The sequence below is a fragment of the Balaenoptera physalus genome, assembly GCF_965194825.1.
Source record: "Balaenoptera physalus genome assembly, chromosome: 18".
In the NCBI taxonomy this organism is placed as follows: domain Eukaryota; kingdom Metazoa; phylum Chordata; class Mammalia; order Artiodactyla; family Balaenopteridae; genus Balaenoptera; species Balaenoptera physalus.
This window is the reverse complement of record NC_138899.1, coordinates 3,450,814-3,478,484: the sequence shown is the minus strand read 5'-3', so window position 1 is coordinate 3,478,484 and position 27,671 is coordinate 3,450,814. Positions and strand designations below refer to the sequence as shown.

The 27,671-nt window shown below is 42.5% G+C and overlaps 1 protein-coding gene across 5 annotated transcripts in view; it reads left to right on the top strand.

Annotated features, from left to right (window-relative positions):
- The window catches only part of MYO16 (myosin XVI), a 546,696-nt gene that overhangs the window by 452,259 nt on the left and 66,766 nt on the right, over positions 1-27,671 (top strand). For all 5 annotated transcript variants that reach the window (XM_082435257.1, XM_082435255.1, XM_082435256.1 and 2 more), the window contains 3 exons: positions 17,088-17,184; positions 21,747-21,993; positions 23,899-24,167. In XM_082435257.1, the coding sequence (XP_082291383.1) occupies positions 17,088-17,184; positions 21,747-21,993; positions 23,899-24,167 (613 nt within the window). The remainder of the gene's footprint in view (positions 1-17,087; positions 17,185-21,746; positions 21,994-23,898; positions 24,168-27,671) is intronic.

The following is a 27,671-nucleotide window of genomic DNA, read 5'->3' as shown; positions in this document are numbered from 1 at the left end:
TTGCTGATGTGTCTGAAAGGGGCCCCGTGTGGGTCAGACAGGTATTGAATCCTGGATTGACGCGAACACCCTTATCCGTCTCTGATGAAGAAATAAGAACCTTGCATTTTAGCATCGGTGAGTAACGTTTTCGTCGTCTGTGCCACCCAACCTCTTTCTTGATGATCCTTTCCCCTGTTCTTTCCTTTTTCTACCTAATAATGGAGTTAAGCTTTAAATAGCGGTCTGAAGGAGGGCGCTCACACAGTCGGTAGTAGGCATGAACGCACATTCGTGCCAAAAGACTGGATAAAAAAAAGAGGAAAGAGGACTTGCTAACACAGAGTGATGTCAGCTAGCCCCGCTGCAGTCAGTGGCATAAGATGTGGGCTCACATGCAGAATTGTTCAACAAGCCTGTAGGCGGCGAAGTTATTTCAACTGACTCATTGTCAGAACTTTTAAGCCAGTACCTGAACAGTAGTGTTTCCTGAATATAGAACACGAAGATTTTCTCGTTGCATTTTGTTCTTTAAAAAAACACAGATAAGAATAATTGACTTTATTAATGTTGAGAAAGAAGGTTGACTTGTCGAGACGAAGTGAGGGAATCTGGGAGAATTCTTCCACTGAGAGAGCGACTGGCAGGGACCATGACACCTGACCAGCCATCGTTCCTCCGAGACACCTGTGTAGAGTGTGAGGTCAGACCCGAGGCGGCAGCGTGGTGGGGAGCAACCCAACGCAGGCTGGCAGCTGTCCCTCGCCCACGTGTGCTGGGACACTTGACAGTGCAGCTGGGGACGGTATGACACTGAATCCCACATACATTGGGACTTTGAAAAAGTGCATCAAAATAAAAAATGTGGAAGAGTTCCCATTTCATTACACTAGTTTATTTTCCCGCACTCTTTATCTCCCCAAAGGAGGCCAAAAATACAAGACGAAGAAAAAAAAGCAATGTATTCATTTGCTGATCATGTTTGCTTATGCGTTCCCTATTGAATAGTTAGGAAAGACAGCTTTCTCCAGCTTCTCTAAGATGTAACCTTTCATATACTTTATGCTATAAGACAAGTCATTGACTTCACAGAAATAAAGCTTATTCACGTTTCACTCTTGTGCTAGTCAAACAGCAAATGAAGTTTTTAAAAAAATTATTCATTTCTGACCTAGCAAGGCAGACCCCTCAGTTTCAGAAACAAAACATTTGTTCGAAATGCGGTGATAGTTACAGGCAGAGTTGTTACCACTCTCTTCTGGGAGGTTAATGAGGACGAGGGTTAAATAGGAGCTGTTTGCAGCAGCAGCAGGTCCTCACGGACGGTTCTTGTATGGGCAGCCTTATCCTCAAACTGCTGAGTCCAACGTACGTTTCTGGGAAGCCGCCCGTGTTCATCCTCTGGCTGTGAGTGGCTAGCGTGAGATTAATAGCTATTCTTCTCCAAGTTGTTTAGAAACGATGCTAGAACGTAAAGGGCTTGGAGTCATCCTTTGCTGCGTGAATCTGCGTAGAGTGTTAGCTAGAAATTCAGTTCTCTTAGCTAAAAATAGGATCCTTTCATTGTGGCTCTGATGGGTCTTGGGGATCTTGTGAGATTGCTTCCTTTCTCCCAGACACTGATCAGAGCCTGTGCAGGAGAGCCTCTGCATCACCAGTAGCGGGATTCTAGCCCCGTTGTTCCTGTTCTTTTGCACGTTACAGCGATTCCATCAGTGGTGCTGAACACCGGGATTTCCTTCTGTTTCAGTCGAGGAGAGACGTCTTCCCTTCGGTGTTGTGCGTTTGTTTACCAATCCATGTGTGCTGTTTATTGTTTATGTAGCCGTGGGTTTGGAGTCAGTACGTGAGGCACTGGAAATCCTGATATTTCAGAAGTAACGATTCCTCTCATCCTTGGAATTTGTTACAACTATTTATAGGGTTTTTTTGTTCTGTTTTGTTTGCTTTATTTGAGTTAAGCCCTATAACAATTCCATGCAGAAGAAGGAAGGTAGGCAGTGAACAGGCATGACCTCATTTCAGACATGAGGAGGTCGTCTTAGAGCGAGGCATACGGATCAAAATACAAGGCGCGGCGAATATTTCGTTTCGGTGGGGAGGCCCCTTTGCTGGGACCAGACCCGGGTCTTCTGTGCTGTGTTATTTCCACTGCACACGCCTCGATCTGTGTCTTTTCATGTAGGCGCCGAAAGTCCCTTTCCTCAGACTACAGAACTTGAAAGGCACGGATCATGCGTCCCGGCCTGAGCTTCGATCAGAGGCTCTGGTAGGTTCGTTTATGAGTCGGAGCAGACCGCTTCCTTTAGTTAGTGTCTTTTTTCTGTTTCTGATTCGCCCAGTAGATGCAGGAAAAACGAGCCGGCTGCTTCCCGTTGCTGGCCATTCTGATCGGAATGTTTCTTATGCAACCGTCAGCCCACTGACCCTTCAGCAGCCAGGGCTTTTGGAGGCTAGGTCCTGACTGCGTTTTGCAAAGAAAAGGAGGAGAAGGAGAAAGGGAGAAAAGAAGGAATTGGACTCAAGGGAAGAAGTGTTTGACCCTAACCAGTGTTTAATGTCAGCTCTAGTCTGAGAGTGGAGACCTAGATGCTCCGGGCGTCCGGAGGAAACAGCAGGCGTGGCGACGATTCTCAGTGCAGATGCGAGTCTAGGGGACGCTCGCCTCGTGTTCACCCCTCGGGCGAAGGCAGGTGGAGAACAGCCCTGCTAAAGTGTGCAGGTTGACAGCTTTGCTCGCGACCAAGTCCCCCCCTCCCTGTCCTCCGCTTGTCCTCCCTCCTGAGGTTGCCCACCTTCGACCAAGTTGCTGCCTGTCTGTCCTCCACCATCCGAGGAGGCCGCGGCTGCCCGGTTTGCTGCTGTGTCTCCAGCACCGGTGACGGAAAGATGCAGGCAGACACTCTGTGCAGATTTGCAGGGCCAACAAATGAGTCTGTGTCCGTAAGAAGCCACCAAACCTACGCTATCGTTTAGAGACGAGTATACACAGACGTACACGAATTTTTAAAACCTGGAACAATTCACAGAAACCTAACAGTACTAATATCTGGGGAATGGTTTTGGAATGAGAATCAAATGGAATTTTTAGCTTGTATCTATGTTTAGAAGGTACATATATCTATGCATTACTCCTGTAACTGCAAATGACTTTTAAAATTTGTAGCCACTCCCTAAGTACAGTTTAAGTGGAATATTGTGTAGGGTCAGCTTAATTATTTTAAGCTTTTATGAAAAAAACGGCAAATCACACTGACCGTGCTTTCCCTAAAGCATTTTTGTTTCCAAAAAATAATTAACCTGTTGCATAATTTACACCACCGGCCCTTTCTTCTCAAAGGCATCTTCACAGGATTCGAACCGGTCCCCACAAGTTTGGGCAGACTCACTCAGGCCATTACTCCCTTTACATACTCAGCCTCACTGCTTTAACAGAAGGGGGTTTTAATTTGACGAAAAGTGAAGAAAAATCATGAGGTAGTGATGGCTGGAAAAGCATCCTGTTTGGTGATGGTTTCTTGTTCATGCTGATGAAATGACATATTTTAAAAAAAAGCTGGACGAATCAGAGCTTTATCCTTATTTCAAGGCAGAATTTAAGTTGCTCAAAAAGAAATAGAAGGTCCTTGAAATGATCTGAGTGGACTCTACATGACTGCCTTCCAGGACTGTATTCTGTCTCAGCAGAGGTATTTTTCTTTATGAGACAAAGAGTCCGTGGAGTACTTCGTTTGTGGTGAAAAAAAAATCTAAACAGCTTGAAAACAAGTTAAGCTGCTAGTTATTAACCTTCTACTATTTGGTGTTTTTTAAATTATTCAGGCATTTCATTTATTTAAATATATATATTTTTAATTCAGTCCCACTTTAAAAGGTAACTTTAAAAATAATCCCTCCGGACTGTGTACATTTAATCAAACACTTTCTGCCCTGATTTCCCCCAGCCATAGACCAGCGACCGGCAGGCACTTCGGCTCACGTGAAACATGCTTGTTTTGCCATGTTATGTCATTTATATAAAGGGAAAACTTTTGAAACTAATTCTAAGTGGAAAAATAAATGGTATCATCTGATTTTCACACATTTTATATGAATCAACTGGTTAGAGGATGCTTTCTTCTGTGTAGTTATTTGAATGCTATATTCATTTTAAAGCCATCTGGAGGGTGACGAAGAGAGAAACAAATCTGTTAGAGCCCGTTCACGGGTGCCAGGGGTGCCGTGCAGCCCCCAGCACTGATAGGGCCCAGGGGGAGCCGGGCTGGGGGATGGCTGACCCCCACTTAGCAAGGCTTTCACAGGGATAGGTTGCACTGTCGTTCCAGAATTTTCTAGAACTTTGGGGTGAGAGGAGCTTTGCGGACAAGCAGAGTGTCCTGTGTGACACCTGTTGCAGGACAGCGTGGAAGGAGAAATTTCGATGATAACCTGAGAGGGACTTCACGTTTCCTCTAAGGCTGTACGAATGGGGGGTCAGAAACGGGAAGGCTGCCGGTGACTCGCTCAAGATGGTACAGACAGGAAGTAAGAAACGCAGTTAGAACTTTAACTTGATCTCAACTACCCACCTGATATGATTCCTACTCCTTGTGTGCGTGAGAGAGAGAGAAAGGAAGAGAGGCTCTGAAGGAAGTAACAAAGGGCAGACTCCACAGTCAATGAAATATACGTTTCCTGTTTGTGCTTATTCACTAACAGAAACAATTACAGGCCTTCCCTGGCGCTACCACTGCAGGGGGCACGGGTTCAATCCCTGGTCAGGGAACTAAGATCCCACATGTCAAGTGGTGTGGCCAAAACATAAATTAATTAATTAAAAAACAATTACAATAATTATTTTCTTCATCATCATCCTCTAATGTAATTTTCATTCCTTATATCTTCTCAAGTAAGGCATGACCTACATTCCACTACATGTCTCTCTAAAATATACAGCCTTGGAAGGATTCACTCTGACAGTACTAAGAATTGCAAGATTAACATAACATTAAATAAAATCATTGGATGAAGGAGCGATTAATTCATTAATCCGAAATAGTCCAGTAGACAAAAGATAATAAAAGTAAGAGCAGGGAACTGTTAAAAGTTTTAAACATGCTCTACTTTCTTTACATCTTTGAAGACGAGACCATTGTATCAGGGCCCTTGGCTCTTATTAGCACAATAAATTAATGGTTTATAGCCTTTGTTTTATTACTCGAGGGGCACTTCATAAATCAACCATAAGTTCAAGCTAGAAAATAGCCTATGAAATTATTCTTTCTCTCATATTCCTCCTTTTTCTCTGGCATTATTAATGTTGAAAATAATAAAAATTAGGAATCTAAGAGTACCTCTTGGTACTATGTTCATTGTGACTGGGAAGTACTATATATATGCACGTATACGTGTTTCCTTTTTTCTCGTGTACTAAACACGTACGTATACACATATATATGAATATAATTTTGTTATAGTGTCCAATCTTTATAAGAAACTTGAAAATTAGAGAAGAAAATATAGATTACCCACAACTGAACTTCCTAAAGATAATTACTCCAAACTCTTGGTGCATATTCACTCAGTATTTAAAAATAACATTACAGATGTTTGATTCTTGGACAGTGTGTCTCCCTTTTCACTCTGAACTTTATTGAGAACAAATATTACATCTCTTTTTTTCTTATATATTTTCACACACACGTGTGTGTGTGTGTGTGTGTGTGTGTGTTTCACGATCACATCTCCTGGAGTCTGGGTCATAGTAGACAACCAGTGTTTGTTAAATGAATGAACGAACGAACCTCCTACCTATTATCACGTTTCTTTTGGAAAGGAAAGTATCCACAATCGAGTCTGGCTGATATGTGTGATAGTTTCTTTTTTAAAGTCATTTTATGTTTTCCCTCTCAGCCTCATTAAGCAAAAGGCTTAGTGTAATATCTGGCACTCAACCATTGCTAAGTGAGAACAGGGTATGCCTATGGCTAATGCAATTTTCAGGTCTTAGGAATCAATCTACCTTCTTCTAACTCCAGGTCAACAAGCCTTACTGAGCACCGTTTGTGTCCTGAAATTCCACAGGCAGTTGTGATGCAATGTTAAGGAGGAATGGCCTGTCCCCCTCACAGGGGTCTTACAGTCTAGTCGGGGTGGGGGGATGGGAGGGTGTACCATGAGCAGTAAATGAATAAATAATTACAGGTTCGGGTCCTGTAACTCCTCACTGGGAGGGAACCAGGATGGACACCGTGATGGCGAATCCCAGCGTCCCTAGCTCAGGTGGGCGGGGATCATAACGGGCATCTCCACAGTCACCACGTTCAGGCTGAGACCTGAGGGCTGGAAAGGAGCCAGTCACGTGATGGGGCAGGAAGCAGGGTGGGGCGGGAGCCCTCTGTGCTGTCCCGAGGGGAGGGCAGCCCAAGAGAAGAAAGCTGATGGGAGCAGGATGGTGGAGCCCCGAACACCCATCGGTGACAAGGGGAGAGACCACACTGTGGGGCGGTGTTTCTCAGCCTTTGTTATTTCACTGTCGCTCCCCTACATGGAAAAAAATGAATGAGAGAATAGGACTGGGGGACACAATCTTAGCTGTTACAATGGTTTGTGGCCCCTCAAGGATCAATCTTCCTGGACAGGCTTGGCTCTTGACAACTACTGAAAGAATGGTGGTCCTGCCTATGCCTGGTCCAGGTCCATCTCTCCTGCGTCAGTCTAGTCTTCCCCACTCCAGATTGATGTCGTCACTCAATAAGCCCTTATTAAGCACCTGTTGTATGCCACAGATCTTGTCATAGCTAAGGGGGGTTTTGCCCATCAGGAGCCAATGGCACCCTCTGAGGCAGAATCCACCTTGCTGAGAATGAATGCTTAGAGGGACGCAGGGGCCAGGACCAGGGGGACTTGTATGAGCAAAGCACAGCGTTCTACTTCAAGTTCAACGTGAAGCCATGGATGAGCTTTAAGGAGGGTGTCAACATGATCTGATTTAGGCTTTCAACATGAAAAAACATATCATTGGAAAGCAAGACTAGAGCTGGGAAACCAGGCAGTAAACTTAAGGTGGTAACCTACATGAGACAGAGCAGAGGTAGATGGACAGAGAGGGTAGCTGAGGCGGAGAAGGGACGGAACCTCACAGGGACCTTCAATCAACAGTCTTATCACATTTAACTGACTCAAAGAGTGAACTCTCTTTTAAAACCGGCACGTAAGTTTAGGTCAGGAATATGCTCAAGCTCTTTTTTTTTTTTTTTAACATCTTTATTGGAGTATAATTGCTTTACAATGGTGTGTTAGTTTCTGCTTTATAACAAAGTGAATCAGTTATACATATACATATGTTCCATATCTCTTCCCTCTTGCATCTCCCTCCCTCCCACCCTCCCTATCCCACCCCTCTAGGTGGTCACAAAGCACCGAGCTGATCTCCCTGTGCTATGCGGTTGCTTCCCACTAGCTATCTATTTTACGTTTGGTAGTGTATATATGTCTATGCCACTCTCTCACTTTGTCCCAGCTTACCCTTTCCCCTCCCCATGTCCTCAAGTCCATTCTCTAGTAAGTCTGTGTCTTTATTCCCGTCTTGCCCCTAGGTTCTTCATGAACATTTTTTTTTTTTAGATTCCATATATATGTGTTAGCATATGGTATTTGTTTTTCTCTTTCTGACTTACTTCACTCTGTATGACAGACTCTAACTCCATCCACCTCACTACAAATAACTCAATTTCATTTCTTTTTATGGCTGAGTAATATTCCATTGTAAGCTCTTATGTGCAGGTGTGAATTTGCTGCACAAAATAGGTGTGGAGCTCCAAAAGATGGAAAAGACCATATGATATTGCTTATATGTGGAATCTAAAAAAAAAAAAAAAAAAAGGTACAAATGAACTTATTTACAAAACAGAGATAGAGTCACAGATGTAGAAAACAAACTTATGGTTCCCAGGGGGGAAAGGGAGGGGGAGGTATAAATTGGGAGATTGGGATTGACATATACACACTACTATATATAAAATAGGTAACTAATAAGGACGTACTGTATAGCACAGGGAACTCTACTCTGTACTCTATAATGGCCTATATGGGAAAAGAATCTAAAAAAAAGAGTGGATACATGTATATGTATAACTGATTCACTTTTCTGTACACCTGAAACTAACACAGCATTATAAATCAACTCTACTCCAATAAAAATTATAAAAAAAAGATGGAAAGGACCTGGCCCTCTTGGAGTTGAAAGCAGAAGACAGTTCACAAAAATAAACATAGATGAGTCTCTAAGCAAACATGAACACACCACAGAACATTAGGAAAGCTAGGTAGTTTTTTAAAAATCTAAAAATCTAAAAATACTCTTAAAGAAGAACAATATAAGATCACATGATCAGGATGAAGGTCTATGAGGATTCCTATTTTTAGAAGTAAAGCAAACCTCAAAGTACGTAAATGGCAGTAACGTGGCTGTTGCTGGTGGTGGCAATGCTCCCTGAGTCGGTGTCTGTACACACCCCGGTGAGGACAACGGCTCTGACGGTGTTTACGCTGCTGTTAATCATTTATGACGTCACATTCCACAGGGCAGGTGAATATTATTGACATTATTGAGCCCATTTTGTTAAAAAGACAGACTAAAGGTGCTCCTTCAATGAATCCATTAACTTATCCAGTGCACTTCCCTCTGTGATTTTGGAGCTAATCAGCCTCGTCTGGGTTTGGCACTGGTTTGCTTTTCACAATGTGTCGCTATGGGGTGAAGAGATTTGTTTTTTCTGTTAAGCACTCTTGACCATATTGGTACGATTTCCATAATGAAATAATACATAGGATCACATAGTGCGTAATTCACTCGTAAGCACAAAATAGTAGTTTTTATTCATCACCGCTTGCTGTACAGGTCATACAGTTCTAGGTGAGAGTAATTAATTTTTCTTAACCTGTAATTATATGTAATTCGAGCCAAACCACTTTCTTCAAATACCAGAAGATACAGTACTCTTTTAGATGTGTGTAGCTGTAATTATCTTTTCTGCGTTGAAGTTAAACTTCAAGAATAGTCTATTTATAACAAAGAGAAAAGAACTTGTATTTTAGTACAAATGTATCCTTTGAGGATGTTTAAAAGTACATTCAGAGCCAGACTGAACATTAGAATATTTATATTTAGTAGTTTTTCAAAGCCACCATGAAAATGTAAAATCTTGAAGTATTATTAATAAAATATAAATATGCAAAATAGTGGTCTTCTGTAGAAACTTAAGGAATCCAAGAAGCAAACGGGGGAAATATGTGAATTCAGCCTGGAAAAGATGGCTTTTAGTTAAATGGTTGTTTTACTGAGCTTCCTCAAAGGATAAAGCAGATTCTGTCCATCCCTGTGGTCCTAGAGGCTGGCACAGTGCCTGGTATTAGGAAGGCCCTAGGCACATGTTTGATTTATGACTGGAGGGATGGAGGGGTGGATAGATAGAAGGATGGAGGGATGGATGGAAGGATGGAGGAATCAAGGGGGGGATGGAGGAATGGAAGGATGGATGGAGGAATGGAAGGATGGATGGAGGAATGGAAGGATGGATGGAGGGATGGAAGGATGGATGGAGGGATGTAGGGACAGATGGGTAGATGGATGGCAGGATGGAGGGATGGAAGTATGGATGGAGGGATGGGTGGAAGGACGGAGGGATGGAGGGATGGAAGGATGGATGAAGGGATTGATGGAAGGATGGAGGGATGGATAGAGGGATGGGTGGAAGGATGGAGGGATGGAAGGATGAATGGAGGGATGGGTAGAAGGATGGAGGGATGGGGGGATGGATGGAGGGACAGATGGGCGAATGGACGAATGGTGAGTGAATAGATGGATGAGACAGACAGATGGTAGGACAGGTGGGTGAATAAATGTGAGACAGGAAAACCAGGAAAAGATATAAGATACAATGCACCTAAGTACTACGTGAAAATGATAAATAACGAGAGATGTGTGAAGGACTGTCCATAGCGTGCCTGTGGAAATGCTGGGGTTTGGGAGGCTGCTTCTGTTTGAAAGAGATTACCTGGTAGGTACAGAAAGTGCTCTGCATGGTAAAGAGGAGAAAGATCTGTGTTTTAAAGGAACACAGTGACATTCTCAGATCAGCAGGAAGAAAAACAAGTCTGATGGGAGAGAGACACAGACATCAAAACACATAAAAAAGTGTGTTGTTCTTATGATTGCCAATAAAGCTATTTTAAAAACTGAACAGATTGACATTCGTAGGGCACTTTAAGAGATAGATACCAGGGCATTTTTTGAAATTCTAATATTACAGTAAAAGAAGTTGACTATTTTTAATCTAGCTATGATATATCTTGTCTTTAAATGGGAAGTATTTGTTTGAACAATGCTTAATGTTTTTAGAGCAAAGGAGATTGAAATTTTTAAAGAATCATTTTTTGTCTGTAATAACAAGCATAAAGCATTTTGCAGCAAAAATATAAGCATCCACAATAAACTATTTCTCATTAAAATATAATCTGGTAATTATATGAGGTAATTATTAATAAAAACCTTCCAATAATATGACATACAATACATACGAGACATACGAGATAGCATCTAACATAACAATGGCAGCAGCGGTGACACCATTCAGTAAGAACTCTGTGCTCAGATGCTGTAGGCCCTTGATACTGTCTGCGCAAGCCTTGAATTGCTTTCTGCTCTCAGGGAGTATGTGGGAAGTTAGAATAGCAGTCAATAGCATCTCTTTTAGAGGAGTGAAATGTGTTAGATCTTCAGAGATTAATAAAGATCATATTATGGAGGGCTTTGAATGCTAAGCCCTAAAGTATGCATTTTAGCTTAGAGGCAATATAAAACCATGGAAGGTTTCTGGAATATTAATAAATTGGAGGCAGTGGGCAAGGTGAGTCCAAGAGTAGGTAAAGAATTAGAGGATGAAATAGGTCCTAGATTTTGGTTTACAATTATACCAGAATGTGATGGCACCAGAAATATGAAATTTAATATCTTTGTTTCTTGAACTGCATGAGATGCATTTTTATAAAATGAATGAATTCATATAGTTTAAACAGGTATAATTTTTTAAAGATTCATTTATTTGAAATAAATTAAATTTTAAATATCTGAGTTCATGTAGCTCGTGTCCATTAAAATCACTTTCTTTGAAATTCTGCTTTTTCCATTTTGTCATTCCATCTACTTTCCTTCACCCAATATGTCTAAACTATGACCTTTATATTTTTCCAACATTATTCTAGTCCACAAATACTTCACAGTCAAGTTGAACATTCAGACAGGTATAACAATAATGACAAAACCGGGAATTCAGTGGTATTCTAGAGATATCTACAAGGTACATTAGTGACATAGACACACTACTGTAATGAATTCAGTGTTATAAATTATACACTAGACTGAGAGTTCATGAAGCCATCTGTGTTTTGAAGGATGAACAGGGGCTTATCAAGTAGATGATTTAGAGAGAGATGAAGACAAATAAACAGTATACGTTAAGCCAGAGGAAAAAAACAAGTTCCCATTTTGGAACAGTAAGAACTACGATATAGTTTGAGAATAGATAAACTTGAATGCGTTGAAAAGGGATCTTACTACAGAAAGTCTAACAAACATTTCAAAAGAGTTTGAGCGTTATCCTGAAAATCATGGCCTGCTATTAAATAATTTTAAGCATGGAAGTAACATAGCGAGATGGATGTTTAGAAAGATCACTCTGAAGATAGTTCTGCCCGTGGGCTGCCAATCAGCGAGGGGTGGTCAGATGGGGGACGTCCCTAAAAAGGTGAGGCCGGTGATGTGCACTTCCTGCCATGGAAACGGGAAGTGTGGGTCCCGTTAGGCTCCCAAGAAGGGCAGCCCTCCTCTGCGTCTGTGCCTCTGTGATTGAAAGCAGTAATCAGTGAAGCTGATGAAGGAAAGGAGCGGCAGGGGAGGAGCCTCACAGGTGCCCTCCACACCCCTCTCTACTGCAGCGTCCAGGCCGCCTGCGCTCCATGGCAACCGCCCATCCAGCCCTTGTCTGTGCTCCTACAGCCTACGCCTCTAAAACAATCTCTGGAAACCGTAGCGGTGATTGAAACTTTCGAAGTCCTCGATGACAATTGTGTTTAATCTTTTAAAATCTGTCACTTCAAAGAAAAAAAAAGACAAAAAAACCTAATGGTTTTCTAATAAAAATAGCGATGACTCAATTCACAGGTGGTTTACTTTTGCAGGAGTCAGAAGGACGTTAACATTTTCATCTCACATAGGAGACGATGCATCTAGGAGTTGCACCCTGCGTCTAGGGAGCACAGAAGCAGAGGACTCAGTAGGAGAACGTGTCAACCTCTCCTTTTCTCTGGTTCTGAGAGCGTCTTTTTATAAGCGAATGCAGCCAAAATCAAGAATGTAGGTGATCTGAACATTTGGTCTCATTCAGATGAATCTTAATTTGTTGGATTTGATATAGCATACTAAGGCACTGATTACAGAGAAACTGTACATGAATTCATCACAGAGACAAAATTAAAATGGCCAACACTTTTCTCCTAGTCAGTGTCATTAATAGACAATGTAAATCCTTGAAAATTTTGGGAGCTTGTCTGGGTTTTCCTGATGAAGATAGATTCCTAGATTTATGTCCCGCTAATCCATGGTATCAGTGAGAGTAGAGGCCGTAGGGACTAAAATGTATTATTCAGAATGGTTTCTGAGGAAGGAATCCGAAATAATACTAAATAGCTAATTTCATTATTTAAGGAGAAAGAAACATTTACTAAAAGACCAGCACAGCCAAACAAATGCTAAAATTTCTAGCGAGCACCTCCAGATATAGGTGAGATAAGTCATGTGGTAAGCAATAAAAATAAAGAATGAATGAATGACTCTACCTGTTGGATAACTGTAAAGTAAACCCAAATAGCTAAATAAACTATTTTTTTAAATCATCCGAATGCGATGGTAGTACAATACCCAGCCATTTCCACAAAGTCTTCAGCTGTGTCTTAGCAGGACACTGGCAGTGTGGATTCAGACTCCCTTCCTCCCCTCCTCCCACTGAATCAGAAACCCAGAAGCCCTCCTCACTCACAAAGCCCTTGGCTTTACCTGCGCAGGGAGAATTTCCATGAGCGTAACCACACCAGAATCTCACGAGGAGCTTGGGAGCGGCCCCGTCCTCTGGCTCCCACCTTCCCTGTGTCTGCCTGTCTAGCATTCCACCTTCCCTCGTACGTGTCCTGTGACTCACATTCCCAACCTCTCCTCGTTATCCCAAACCGTGGATCCCAGCATCCCACCTTCCCTCGCACGTGCCCTGTGACTCACATTGCCATCCTCTCCTCATTATCCCAAACCGTGGATCCCAGCATCCCACCTTCCCTCGCACGTGCCCTGTGACTCACATTGCCATCCTCTCCTCGTAATCCCAAACCGTGGATCCCAGCAACACCTCCTTTTTTGCTGCCTCCGAGTCTGGCCTGACAGGCAGATCTGCCATGTGAAACACTCAGACCACTTCTTAACTACCCACTCTTGAGTCCTGTGAAATTTCTAATCATTGTGAGAAAATCCATTTCATCCATGTTTACTCCCCTTCAAATTTAGCTTTCCTATGTGACCTGAAAACTGCCTATTTCCTGAAAATACTCCACTACGAGGTTTCACTTTTTCTCATCTTCCTTGTCTTGGTGGAGGAGAGGGGTGCAGCTGAATCATTGCCCCCAGCGTTCTGTCTTATGTTTTTTTCTTTTATTCCCTCCATGGTTTATCCTGTCACCTGCTGAGTTCCAGCACTTATTTCCAGCGTGATGAATGACTTCCGGGCCTGGCTTATGTGTTCATTGCCCATCATACCTTCTTTTCATCCTTGAGGACATTATCATCTGTCTCTGTGACTCATCTTATCCTAAGACCTCAGAATTCCTTGTCTTCTGTTTCTAATCTGAATCCACCTTCCCCACAACCCCACCACTTGTGAAGTGCAAGAATTCATATTCTTCAGGAGATGTAAATATACATGTGCAATGGCAAATACCTAATGCCATTGTGAATAAGTGAAACAAAGAATCATTCATAGGGTGCTGTGGGAACACAAATGAAGGTCACCCAAGCCCTACTGGACGTGGAGAAAAGGATATAAAAAATCCACTCCTGGAGGTGGGGTAAAAGATAAATAGAAGTTGGCCAACAGACAAGCAACAGTTGTAGAATCTTCCAAACCCAAATCATTGATTTCATTATACTGTCCCGCTCACAGCCAAGCCCAGCAATCCATTCTCCGGCCAGTTTTAAGCAGGAACTTTATAAATTTTGAATACAGTTTCCAAAATTATTTTTATAAAAGTTAGACGGGATCCTCTTTAAATCTTCTAGTGTATGCCCAGTGTTCACAGGAAAATGTCTGTTCTTCACAATGTGGTCACCGGTTACATGTGTAGCCTCTTCCCTCCTCACTCTCCACAGGGCTGCACCTCAAGATGGTTTGTCGTCTTCTGTTCCTTGCCTAGTTTTTCTGTCCCACATTCATCTTTTCCCATCATCCCTGGAAAATTTTTATATCCCCAAATCTAGCACAATTCTCAAGATAAACCTACTTTGATTTTTGGAACGGCTGTTAGAAATGTCACTAGATGATCTTATTTGCAAAGCAGAAATAGAGACACAGACGTAGAGAACAAATGTATGCATACCGAGGGGAAAAGGGTTGTTGGTGGGATGAACTGGGAGATTGGGATTGATACATATACACTATTGATACTATGTATAAAATAGATAACTAATGAGAACCTACTGTATAGCACAGGGAACTCTACTCAGTGCTCTTTGGTGACCTAAATGGGAAGGAAATCCAAAAAAGAGGGGATATATGTATACGTATAGCTGATTCACTTTGCTGTACAGCAGAAACTAACACAACATTGTAAAGCAACTATACTCCAATAAAAATTTTAAAAATAAAATAAAACAGTTGATTAAAAAAAAAAAAAAGAACAGGGTAAGGAGTAAAAATAAATCGTAATCCAATCCAAAACCAAAAAAAAAGAAATGTCGCTAGAAGAGGTCTTAGTCATCCCTTCCAGCTGTCTTCCTGCCCGGGGTCTCCATTGAATTAAGGGAGTAGAACTAGAATCCAGCCCCTCCACCTCCATCCGGAGGTCTTGTCTCCATGGTGCGCTGCCTCCATATGTTCGTTCTCCACGAGTGGTCATTACTGATTCTACCCGTTCTGTAGTATTGCTGCCTATAACTCTCTGGGAGTTTCATTTTGGAACCCAGGTTTGCATGAATTTTGCTTTGGGGATTGAGTTTCCTGCAGTGAGTTGCATACCACAGTCGACAATGAACAGAGAGATGACGTGCTCCCTCCTTCCCAAAGCCTGCCTCACAGCTTTGCTCTGTGGTGCTCGCAGACAGTACCAACTGTTCTTCCTGTTGACTGCCAAAATCAGTCAGCAGTTGGTAAGAAAAAAAAAAAAAACCTCTATGAATTATGGAAAATAACTAGGGAGAGAGAATGGCACTACAATGGGGGGGAAAAGTGACAATTCTCTGTGGCCACCCATTCAAGTACCTGCCTCAAATCTCAACCAATTTAAAGAACACTAAATGAAGAAGGACATCTAGTCAACCAGGGGCCTGTGAAACAGGAGAGCGGTTGAGGGCTTGTCCTGTCCATCCAAGTGGCTAGCCCGACTGCCATAATGCAAGATTTGAGTCTCAATCTCTTGCAAAACTGCATGCTTCATTAAGATGACAAATCTTGGCTAAGGGGAGAGCTACATAAGATGGGAAGTGACAAAATATGTTCGGAGTAAACTCCGTTTCCATGTGAAAAGCTTCATAAGCTACCTCTGGCCAGAGCACTGTAATGGCAAGTCTGACCCGTCAGCCTTTTTGGTACCTAATGGTGTGTATAAATGTGCCAGCTTCGGGTGTCCCTTTGACGTCTGACACAGGCTGTGGTGGTAAGGGGTGGTGTCAGCATTTTAGTGTCCGCGGCCCATGCTTGGGAACACACGTGTTGGTCTCTCATCTTCATGGTGTTTGTCTCAAGTGCTAAGAAGATGACTATGAACATATCACAAGGTTTGCCTGAGCTGTATTTTTTCCGTATCTAACAGGATATCACCTCTGTGTGTCCGCAGCTCTTCCTGTTAGTATTTCCCAGGCTCTTCTGCAATTATTTACGTCTGCTCCCCCTAAGAGACTCTGAGCATTTCCATTGTGAAGGGCATTTCTTACCCCTACCACAGTTCTGTGAATTCTTAGAAAATAAGCACAACACACCAGAAAATGATTTTGAAAACGCATGGTTATGGCTTATTGTTATGTGTTTTTCAGAACTTTCTTTGGCAGCTCTTCTCATCAATAGCGGAACATTTGGACTGGCTTGCATACCACCAGAGCTTTTAGTAGAAACTGATTCGGTAACATGCTGAAATTCCTTTTTTAAAATTCTAGACAAGGATGTTCATTGTATAGCTACTGTTTAGGCAGGCATCTAGCAGATTACTGCTCAGAGATGACGATGTGAAGACTTTTTACTTTTGTGCTGCGGTTCTATCATTGCAGTTGTATAAACATTTGATTTATAATAACATATGGTGTAGTCGAAAAAAAATCATTGAAATGAAACAGTTTTGTGCATCACGTTTAAGTTGTTTTTGTTTTTGGTCTTTTTGTTTGTTCACTTTTCCTTTTTCACAGACGCAACCTCCCTGCTTTGAGTTGCGGAAGGAAAAGGATCATAAAATAAAGATAAGGGTTTAGCTCTGGGATTTGGGAATTCATTCATAGGAACGGTTGTATCTTCCAATAAAGAGTCAAGGCCCGTGTTTTCCCTTTGCGCTGCAGGGGGCAACCACGACAGCTGTGGTGTATGGGTATTTGCAAACGTTAGTGACAATGTATACACACAGCAAACATACTTATTAGACCAAAAGCTTGGGGATTCTGACGAAATGTAAAAGTGTTACAAGAATATGGAAGATGTACTGGAATTACTTTTGTTCGCTTTGCTTCTTCTAATCCTTTTCTGGAAAAACCTCTTGCCTGATTATTTTCCCGTTATTATTTTGGCATCTTCATGCTGTTAAATGTTTCCCTGCTGTTTGCGTTTTAGATTGGTGTTCGAAAAGTATTTCTGAAATACTGGCATGCCAACCAGCTAAATGATTTGTGCCTACAGCTGCAGAGAAAAATTATCACCTGCCAAAAAGGTAACAGTTACACACTTCACAGTAACAGTTCAGTGACATTTCTGAACTTTGATGAGTCGGAAAATACAAAATCAGTTAGTGAACCCCCACGTTTAAATGTTAAGGGAATCTACATTATAGTGGACCCTGCCATGGCTCTATGTCCATCCATCCCATGGCGCTACCTTCAGGCAAATAAGTAGATTTCAGGAGTTTCAGAAGCACTGTAGCTAAGTTTGCTATTTACTTGTCTCTAGATCAGAGTATGCAGACACAGCTCATGCTTTATTTCATGATCATTCTATCTGTAATTCTGCATCAAATTTTCACCTAAGTCATAATTTGGAAGAGGGGATATACATACCTTGTAATTTATGCATCCCTCACCTTGAAAATATTCATGCTCGCTGATCCTCCAAGAAGCACAGGGCAAGAAGAGTGTGCCTTTGAACCCACAGTGGGGAAAAAAAAACCAACCCATGTGACACTTGGGTGCAGCTCTGGAGCCAGATTCCTAGGCCACGCCAGTCAGCGCCCTTGGTATGCTAGGGTTTGGAGGACTGCCACAGCCAATTAGCCAAACCACCTTTTAAGTAATTCCATGTATGCCTTGGATAAATGCTTGACTATTTTTCCTCTGTGAAGGGATAATAATATTTGGACTGTTATCTTTGATAGCAGATAGCATCTATTTCATGTTAACTTTGAGAGTCCATTGAGAATTGTTTTTTTCTATCAAAACCCAAGTGACCGTCAAAAATAGGTACATTTTAAAAATCATAACTATGCCTCACATGAAACATACATACTTAATAGATTTTTAATTTTAATTTGCTTAATAGTTTAATTGTATTCTATATCTCTAAAGAAAGGTAAAAAGGGGAGAAATTAATCTACAGGCTAACTTTTGGTGGAAGCAGCCGTGATGAGCTTAGCTCTGTAATGTATCTGAAACTATTAAAAACAAGTGCATCTCAGAGAACGCGGAAAACTGCCTTATCCTGTTCAAGCCTCTGTCTATGCGAGCCCCTGGGGGATTCCTTCAGGCACACCCCTGGCTGAAATCTCTGACGGGTCCCATCGTTTTCTGACGATAAAAAGTCCTGCTATATGCTAGTTCCTCAGACAGACGCGGTTCAGAATTTCGCAAGTCCCGTCCACGTGAAGGTCAAAAGTCAGAATCTCATTCCAAGTTAGATCGTCCCTCTCGGCTCCCACCTGGGAACTGAGATGTGGTTCTCACCACTACTTAGGTGCCCTCCGGGGGGAGGGAATAAGTAAGGGGACAGGGCCGCCCCTCAGTCCGACCCACACCCATGTGACCTGGCCTGGGGTTTCTCTGGCCAGCAGGCAGGCAGGGGTTAACAGGCTCTCTGCATACGTGGGCGCCTTTCAGCCCTCACCTGTGCTACCCACCTGGGAACCGCAAAATCTGTCCTTTGGACGTCACTTGGAAGTCCCCGTTGACACTGCCTGTGGGCCTGGGCGCTCTCCAAGAGGAAGTCTCTTTAAATGACTCCTGGCAGGCATCTGTGTCTTGATAAACGAGGTCTGGTGGCCAAGAAGCACAGTTGGGGACCCTGACAAATGAGCCTCTCCCAGTAGAGCCGCCCTGCTTTCAGCCCCTGGCAGCGTCGGCCTCCCAGGCCACCGTGTCCTCCAAACTCCAGACCATGTGGCAGGTTCTCTGGCTGGTCCCCTGAGGCCACTTTCACCAGCGTGGTGTTCAGGGGCGGTGGGGGGGGCCTCGGGTGAGGGAGGATCTATGCAATCCTCGCTTCTCTCTCGGTTAGGGTACTCTGGCCTCTGTCAGTGTAGGGAAGGGCTGGGCTCACAAGTCTGCTTTTGACTGTTCCCTTTGCAATTCCTTTCTGTGTGGTCAGTCCAGGCATGCCCTGGGAGCTGGTTAGAAATGCAGAGTCTCAGGCCCTGCCCCAGAACTCCTGAATCAGAATCTGCATTTGCAGCCACAGGCTGAAAGTGGGATGGGGAGAGTCCCCTTTACAAGACCACTGCTCTACCCACCCTGGGCTGTGGAGCCAACCGAGAATTCCATTTAATACCGCGTTATACATACATGGAGCGGGGTATCGCTTTCTCCTGGAAATTTTCCTACATGTAATTAGAAGGCTGAGTACCCTGTCTTCCATCAGGGGTGCCCGCTAGTAATGTCTCCTCTGGTTGGTTACAAATGTTAAGTCGCTGTGCCCTATGGACCTGACACAGAAGAAATTAGCAGAACTGTAGTTCTTTCTTCACCTCTAATGATAAAAATTGAGAATGGTTTTTAAAAAGTGGATAAAACCCACAATTTCCTATTGCATAAATGAAATAATGGCTGTAAAAGCATTTTTTAAAAAAATTACAGGCTCTTAAATGCAAAGCATTAATTATTGATTTTTATTTTTACATCTCTTAGAATCATTGCTTCAGTCCTTTTTGCTAGTGTGAAATTCACTCAGAATTTATATCATCTGGAGTCATTTCCAGTTTTTCAAGAGTTCTCATTTTTTTGTTTGTAAATATTGGGTGGCAGAAAGCTGTAGTTACAGCTCAGTCTTAAATTTAATCATTTCAATTTCAAATTATTCCCAACAGAAGTTTCCGTCTGACTATATACCTTCATTTTATCCTGCATGAAATTGTCAGAAAGAGACAAGTATTAATTATCTCTTTGTGCCAAATTTATTTGTATTAATTGTCTCTTAGTAAAGGTACTGTGTTTTAGCAACTAGTATTAATTTTTTTTTTTAATTTTCAAAGATTGCTAGTGCAAAGTGTGAGAAAACAGGGTCTGGACACAGGACAGTGGATTCCCAGGTCTACGTGGATCCAATGAATAGTCCTGCTGTAGTTGGAGGTCAGAAGTCTGGCTTGTCCTCATTAATCTTCCCTTTATTCCAAGAGATTAAACATCTTAAATATACCCTCCCATTGTCAATGTCTAGATTTTTTTTTTAAAGTAACAGGAATGAGCGAATGAACAGAGAACAGGCCTTCTGCTTCTCTCTCTCGCTGTGCCTGTCACATGGCTAAAATTTCTACATTTTATTCCGCATTTTTGATTCCCGGGAGTCTGATTGTACCTTTAGCTGTTTAATTTTTTTCTCTTTTAGATTAGTTCAGCATGACTGTTTTTACAGTTATCTTAATACACTGCATTCCAAAGTAACTAAACACTTAGTACTGCCATCTGAGAAAAAGCCTTGAGCATTTTAGACGTCTGCATATTATTTGCCTCTGAAGCCATAATTGTGGAAAGTTGTGTTCGCCTTTCCACCTTCTAATCGAGTAAAGGCATCTAAGTGAATATCCTAAACATATATAGATACCCACACATTTATTCTCCTATAGCCAGGGAATGTTTTAAAGCACTTAATATTGTATAGGATGATCCCCCCTTACAGAGGAGAATAAAGTGTCTTTGTTACCCACATTGGTTTTCCCTACAATTATAGCTCTTCCTATAATCCAAACAACTCCTTCTAACCATAGAAACTTAGAATGAGAAGGGACGCATCCTAGCATCAAATCAGAATTGCTGCCCCTCATCTGTCAGCGCATCCCTGAGCAGGGGCCATCCTGTTTCTTGAACTTGCCTGGGTACCGGGAGCTGACTCTCTCCCATGAGATGCCAGATCTGTTTACAGCCTGTGCTCATTGTTACCTGCACCTTCCCTGTTGTGATCTGCTCTCTGGAGAGCTACAGATCGCATCTACGTGGCTGGAAGGTAGAGTTTGGCCTCATAAGGGCAGAGATCTGAATCCCCGCTCTACCGTTCATTGGTTGTGTTTACCTGGAGGAATTTTCTCAGCCTCACTGAGCTTCTCTTTCTTTGGGTACAAAATGGAGATACTGGTACATGAATGACCATCGAGTTTGGGCACTGACAGATGGGTTGGAGCGCCTAGCACATGGCAGTGCCTTTACACGGTGGGCGTGACTTTTATTTTCAAGTCTTACATTTGTCACTGACACATAAGTGATTCCAAAGTGTGTTCATCCACCTATTTCCCCCAATTCTTACACGTTTTTCTAGCCCTGCTTCCCCAGAAAGCGGAAGGGTGACCCATATTTCTACACAATCTCTTCCCAGAGCCTTAAATGCAGTGTTAGTTTTTCTAGGAGTTAAGTCACAATCCTGTTAACAATATGTGCATGGTTTTCAAAGACTACATCCGTGAGCCTCAGACGTTTCTGTTATAATCTGACACAAAATAATGTGATTGGTGCATCCCCAAAACGGCCTGATGAGAGCCACACCCAGAATTCTCTGGGGTTTGGACTTAGTTCTTTCCATCAGTGTTCAGCCTGTGTTACCCGGAGGGAGGGAAGCTTTATTAGAATACTACCTGCACGATCTCATTCTGGGTGAGGAATTTTTGCCTCCACTGTTACCATTACTGAATGTAGATATCTTTTTTAATATAAGATTAGAATGTTTTAGTAAAGTCCTAGACTAGGTTAAATATATTTTATTTTAGAGCTGCTCCAACATAATGTATTTGGACTTGTTGATGTACATCTGGTTTTTTTGCTTTTGCTCCTCTCATTGACCCATCATTGTGTTCTTTTACTGAAGTTATCAGAGGATTTTTAGCACGCCAGCATTTGCATCAGAAAAGGAGCATTAGGCAGCAAGAGGTCACATCCATCAACAGCTTCCTGCAGATTACAGAGGACCTGGGGCTTAAGACCTATGATGCCCTGGTCGTTCAGAACGCCTCGGACATTGCCCGCGAGAATGACCGGCTCCGGAACGTAATGAATGCTACTTACCACAAAGAGAAGTTGGAGGCCAGGAACAAGCAAGAGGAAGGAACCAAAAGGTAAAGGCAGATAGTGCGCAACTTCAGTGACCTACGTGATTGATCCTGGGGCGTCAAGAAAATGCCAATAGTCCTTGACGCAAAGTTCCATCACTCATGACCGTAGGGAGAGGAACAAGCACGTATGCATGCGCAGTGCGTTAACGTGAAACCTCCTGACATCTGAAAGGATGCTTTTCCTGGGCTTTCCTTCCACAAAATAGATGCCCCACGTGTTAGTTTAGGTCCCATGAAATAATTGCTTCACCTACCGTGCTTGCATCACTGACCATCTCAAGCACAAAGTTTTAAGGCATCTAATCTTTCCGTCTTAGCAAAGATATATAGCTTGGCTCTCGACATCTTTATGCAAGTGTCACGTATATAAATAAGGCTGACTCCTAGAAACATCTGAAAACCTGACCCCCAAAATGGAGAAGACACTCTAAAAACACAAAAGCAGTGAAATCAATGAATGGGTTGCCTGTATTATATTTCCCTTAGGAAACTGTCACATCTTCTTTGCCAAAAAGGAAAGCTCTGGGGAAAGATTTGTATTTTAAAGTTCACGTTGGATGCTGAGCTTGAAATAGCCATGTGAAGAAAACTAAGTCCTTCTCCACTTTACCACTCTTGTCTCTCTGTGACAGACGAGGACACCCGTGATTTACCATCCTCCCTGGGTCTTTCCATCCTAATTTGCTGTCAGGGAGATGTTTGTTTTTCCATAGGAACTTAGTAACATCTAGTTGTTTGTCACCGAAAATGACCCCCCTTCGCCTTGACTGCGATGTCGAATGATTTTTTATTAAAGTGGAAGTGGTAGTGTGTCTCTCACTAATTAGCCTCAAATATCTCAGTGATTAAATACTGAAAAAAATTCCCTTTGTACGGAAAACTGTAATTAAACATTACAGGGAAAACAAATTATCCACTGAGTGCCATGCTTTCATCTTCAGCTAGTTCATTTCCTATATGGGCGTCTGGCTCTGCCTGGCAGTAGATCCCAGCTCTGTTGGTGCTCTGCCACACAAAGATATAATTATAAAAACAAATGCTCGGAGACTCCTGGTAAAATGAATGCATTGGCATCTCCCTGGCACATGATTACATTGACATGTGAAGCCAGAAGGAATTTTTTTTAACCAGATAACTATTAATTTTATATGACTTCCAGAATAATATTTATTATTTTCTCTGCTGGAGCTAAACAGCCACCCCAATTTCTCAATTTCATTATGTATTCATTTGCCTGATATAAAATTAAGTGAAGAAGTATTTGTCTATTTATTTATTGAATACCAGCAGTTCACTTGGCATTGGGCAACCAGATGGAATAACAGAAGAAAAATAACAATCCTGCACATAATTAAATAATTGCTGATGGAATTTAAATGGCAAGGGAAGGAGAGAGAGAGAGAGACAGGGAAAATGAAAATCTTTGATGGTTTTAAGTAAAGCATCTACTCTTTTGCAAGGGCAAACAGAGATAACTCCCAGCATTTGATGCATCAGTAACTCTCTATTAAGATGGATTTCCCAGAAATTATCATTCAGATTGAAATTCTGGTTTTTTGATTTGCTTAATAATCAGGGTGTGAAAACTTCACTCAGCGAATGCCTGATAGCAAATATGGCACTCCTTAAGACGTCTTGGGTTCCGGTGAGATTTTTTTCCTAAAGTAATAATGATGAGTCTCGAACGTGCTTATTTATCATGAAGCAGGGGCTGGCGGGATGAAGCGGCTTCCTCTGGACGCGCCAGATACCAGGGCGCTGCACGCAGCCTCCAGCCTCGGCGGGAAGGCTGTTTACCAAAGAGCCGTGATTATGTCTGCTTGAGCCGGTTCACTGTTGCCATCTGAATAATGCATCTGGGTCTCTCTGGCGGGGCTGTTTGTGTTTGTTTCCCACACACACACCCAGAGCTGAAGACAAGGGTGGACCCAGGCGCCTCCACTGCAGTTCCGTCCCGGTTCCCATGGCGGTAGACAGCGTGGTCCAGTCCCAGGCTGGCCCATCCACCCCGTCTCCTCTGCACTCCGTGCTCAGCCTGGACGACAGCAGCGGCCTCCCGTCACCACGGAAACAGCCTCCGCCCAAGCCAAAGAGGGACCCCACCACGCGGCTGAGCGCCTCCTATGAGGCCGTGAGCGCCTGCCTGTGGGCTGTCACCAAGGACTCCTCCAATGAAGGTTAGCCTCGGGGAAGGGGGACCCCGACCCCCGTTGGGTTGTTGATGCTTGACTTCCGGTCTTTGAGTGCGCGGCGGCAGTACTTTGCTCTAATATATTTTTAGTAGAATTAAATCCATTGTTGGCTTGCCAGGGGGCCCCCCTTTTTTTGAAAATTTTTATTTATTGATTTTTGGCTGCGTTGGGTCTTCGTTGCTGCACGCGGGCTTTCTCTAGTTGCGGCGAGCGGGCTTCTCATTGTGGTGGCTTCTCTTGTTGCAGAGCATGGGCTATAGGCACGCAGGCTCAGTAGTTGTGGCACGTGGGCTCAGTAGTTGTGGCTCACGGGCTCAGTAGTTGTGGCTCAAAGGCTCTAGAGTGCAGGCTCGGTAGTTGTGGCACACAGGCTTAGTTGCTCCGCGGCATGTGGGATCTTCCCGGACCACGGCTCGAACTTGTGTCCCCTACGTTGGCAGGCAGATTCTTAACCACTGCGCCACCAGGGAAGCCCACCAGGGAAGCCCACCAGGGGCCCTTTAATCATTAAACGTAAATAATATTAATTCAAATCTCTAAGCCTCTTAGGGAAAAGCTAGTTATATATCATCTCCTTAACTCCTCTCCTGACTTCCACATTGAATGAGGAGCCTCAAACCAGAACAATTCAGGAAGTCGGTCGCTCGTCCATGTAAACTTTTGCAAATTAAAAAACTAAAAAGATTCATCTGGCTTCCCTATTATCACAACTTAATTAAAAATTAAGCCTGCTTTATCACCACACAGTAAAGTGAAACGATTCATGCAGAGGAGAATCATGACTCAGGAAAATTCAGTGAGTGACACTTTGGGGACTAGACAACAAAGGTTTCTGCATCGGTGGTCTAGACATATTTATGCAAAACCACAGTTTATTCTCAATTAATTCTCTCATAGATTAGTTCATGTGATATTATTGCTTAATTTTTAATTTTTAGAATTGTGAAAAGCAGAGGAAGTCCTTCTTTGCAGAACATTTACTAACTTCACAGATTTTACTTATCACCCTTGGAGTATGAGGCCCTATTCTAGGCCCAGGAAGGTACACAATAAATAAAACAAACAAAGTTATCTTCCCCCATGGGGTTGGCATTCTAGCGGGGAAGACAGATGGTAAACACAATAAACAAATAAATACACGGAATATTTTAGACGATCCTGGCTGCAGAGGGAAATAGAGTAAGAGGTGGTGATGCAGGGTGAAATTCTAAATGAGATGACAGCGTGGGTTTCACTAGAAAATATTACGTGAACAGAGAAAGGAGCACAATTTCTTTGGTAAATAAACGAGGCAAAAATGCAAAAGCACAGCAAAGCCATAAGCTCCTCTTTGGGAAGAGACAGCTGACACCAAGGAGGCAGCGGGCAGACCAGGGGCCGGAGGCCCGCAGCAATGAGTCGACCCTAGTAATCTTCAAAGATGCTCTTCACCGGTTGCTTTAGAAACAGTAGATCTTCAGGAGAATGTTTTTAAAAATTGCTGTTGTCATGTATGAGTCATGTTACAGTAATGCTTAGATGGTGATGTAGCAGAAGTTCATTACTTTGGGGAGAAGAGGACAAGTGTGTGTTTTTAGCATCATGGTAACAAGGCAAATAAAAACATTAGAGAAACCATCTGGAGGAGAGTCTTCAGGTGGATGCAGACGTGAACATAGATGGAAAGCAAAGGCCCTCCAAAGAAAGAAGCCGTTCTTCTGTTCTCCCCAGTGTATGACACAAACTAGAAGAGGCTTATAGTCTATGCAAGTCATAAATACTCTCCCTGAGAAGGTAGGCCAGGTCCCATTTCCACCATTATTACTTGTAGATTTCTGTAGTGGATTTACGGTGCAGATCTCTGTGTTGAAATAAGAAGATTTGGGGGGCATATTGGGAAAGGTAGAGTAGCGTCTAAAAGGATAAGCCTAATGAGATGGGAAAATGTGAAATAAAGACTCAAGACAGCATCAGAAATTGAAAAAAAAAACCAATATGAAGCAAGATTGTATATAAGATGTACAGCAATGTATATAAGATACAATGTATATAAGATGGAGCCCCATCCAAATTTGAACACCACCGATAAACTCTATAAATTTGGGTAAGCAGGCCTCAAAATAGCCTGTGAAGCCTAAAAATGCTTTCTGTTCGTGCGCACGTGAAAAGTCTACCTGCCCTGGAGTTGAGATTTTGGAAGAGTCGGGAGCCAGCTCGTCACATAGTTGAGAAAGGGGGTAAAATATTGAGGATAGAATTGAGTTCTCTCATCTGGACAGGAACAGAAGAGGTCAATTTAAAAAATTACTCAAGAACCACAGGAGATAAAAATATACATAAAAGCAAATGACAGGAAAAAAAGATTAATGAAGAGGAAGCAAGAAAGACCCCAGGTGTAAAACTCTGACATTCCCACTGCTGCGAGGAATCACAAGGCCCTTAAGGCTGGCTGTTTAAAATACATGATGTGATATCATCAGACTTGCAAGACGTTTATATAAATTATAGGTTCTTGGAACCTAATTTCAGCTCACATGTGGCTCTAAGATGCTTTGGGTGTCACCCCACTGAGGCCCACCCCGGGGCAACTCATGTTTTGGAGGCTCGTGACAGGGCCGGTCAATAAATCGGTTCCTTCTTTACTATCCACATTGTTGGTTCTTTCTTACAACACATGATTCCTAATCCTGATGGCTTGACAGCCACCTCCGCATCTCCTGCAGCTAAAGGTGAATTCCTGTGTTCAGGAATGTGCTTTAAATGGGTCTTTCAGGATAAGAAAATTAATCTGACTGATTGGATAGAGGAGGTGTGCTGGGGGGTTTTGGTAGCCGTAGGACTGAGGCTTAGTCATTCAGATCAGCAGTGCCCTGGATTTCTAATAAACCATCCATCAGCAGTGGCTCTGGTCACCTTTATGTCATAATGACAGGAGCTGAAGGTGTCCAGAAAGTCGCCACTAACCACTTGTGGCTATTTAAGTTTAAAATAATTACAATTAAATAAAGTTTAAAATTCAGTTCCTCAGTCATTAGTGCCAAGGACTCAACAGCTGCAGGTGTGGAATTTCCCATCATCACAGAAAATTCTATCAGACAGCACTAATTTTTTTTTAATTGGAGTATAGTTGATTTACAATGCTGTGTTAGTTTCAGGTGTACAGCAAAGTGAATCAGTTATACATATACATATATCCACTCTTTTTTAGATTCTTTTCCCATATAGGTCATTACAGAACATTAAGTAGAGTTCCCTGTGCTATACAGTAGGTGCTTATTAGTTATCTATTTATATATAGTAGTGTAGATATGTCAATTCCAATCTCCCAATTTATCCCTGCCCCCCCTTACCCCTTGGTAACCGTAAGTTTGATTTCTGCATCTGTAACTCTATTTCTGTTTTGTAGATAAGTTCATTTGTACCCTTTTTTTAGATTCCACATATACATGATATCATATGATGTTTGTCTTTCTCTGTCTGACAATTCACTCAGTATGACAATCTCTAGGT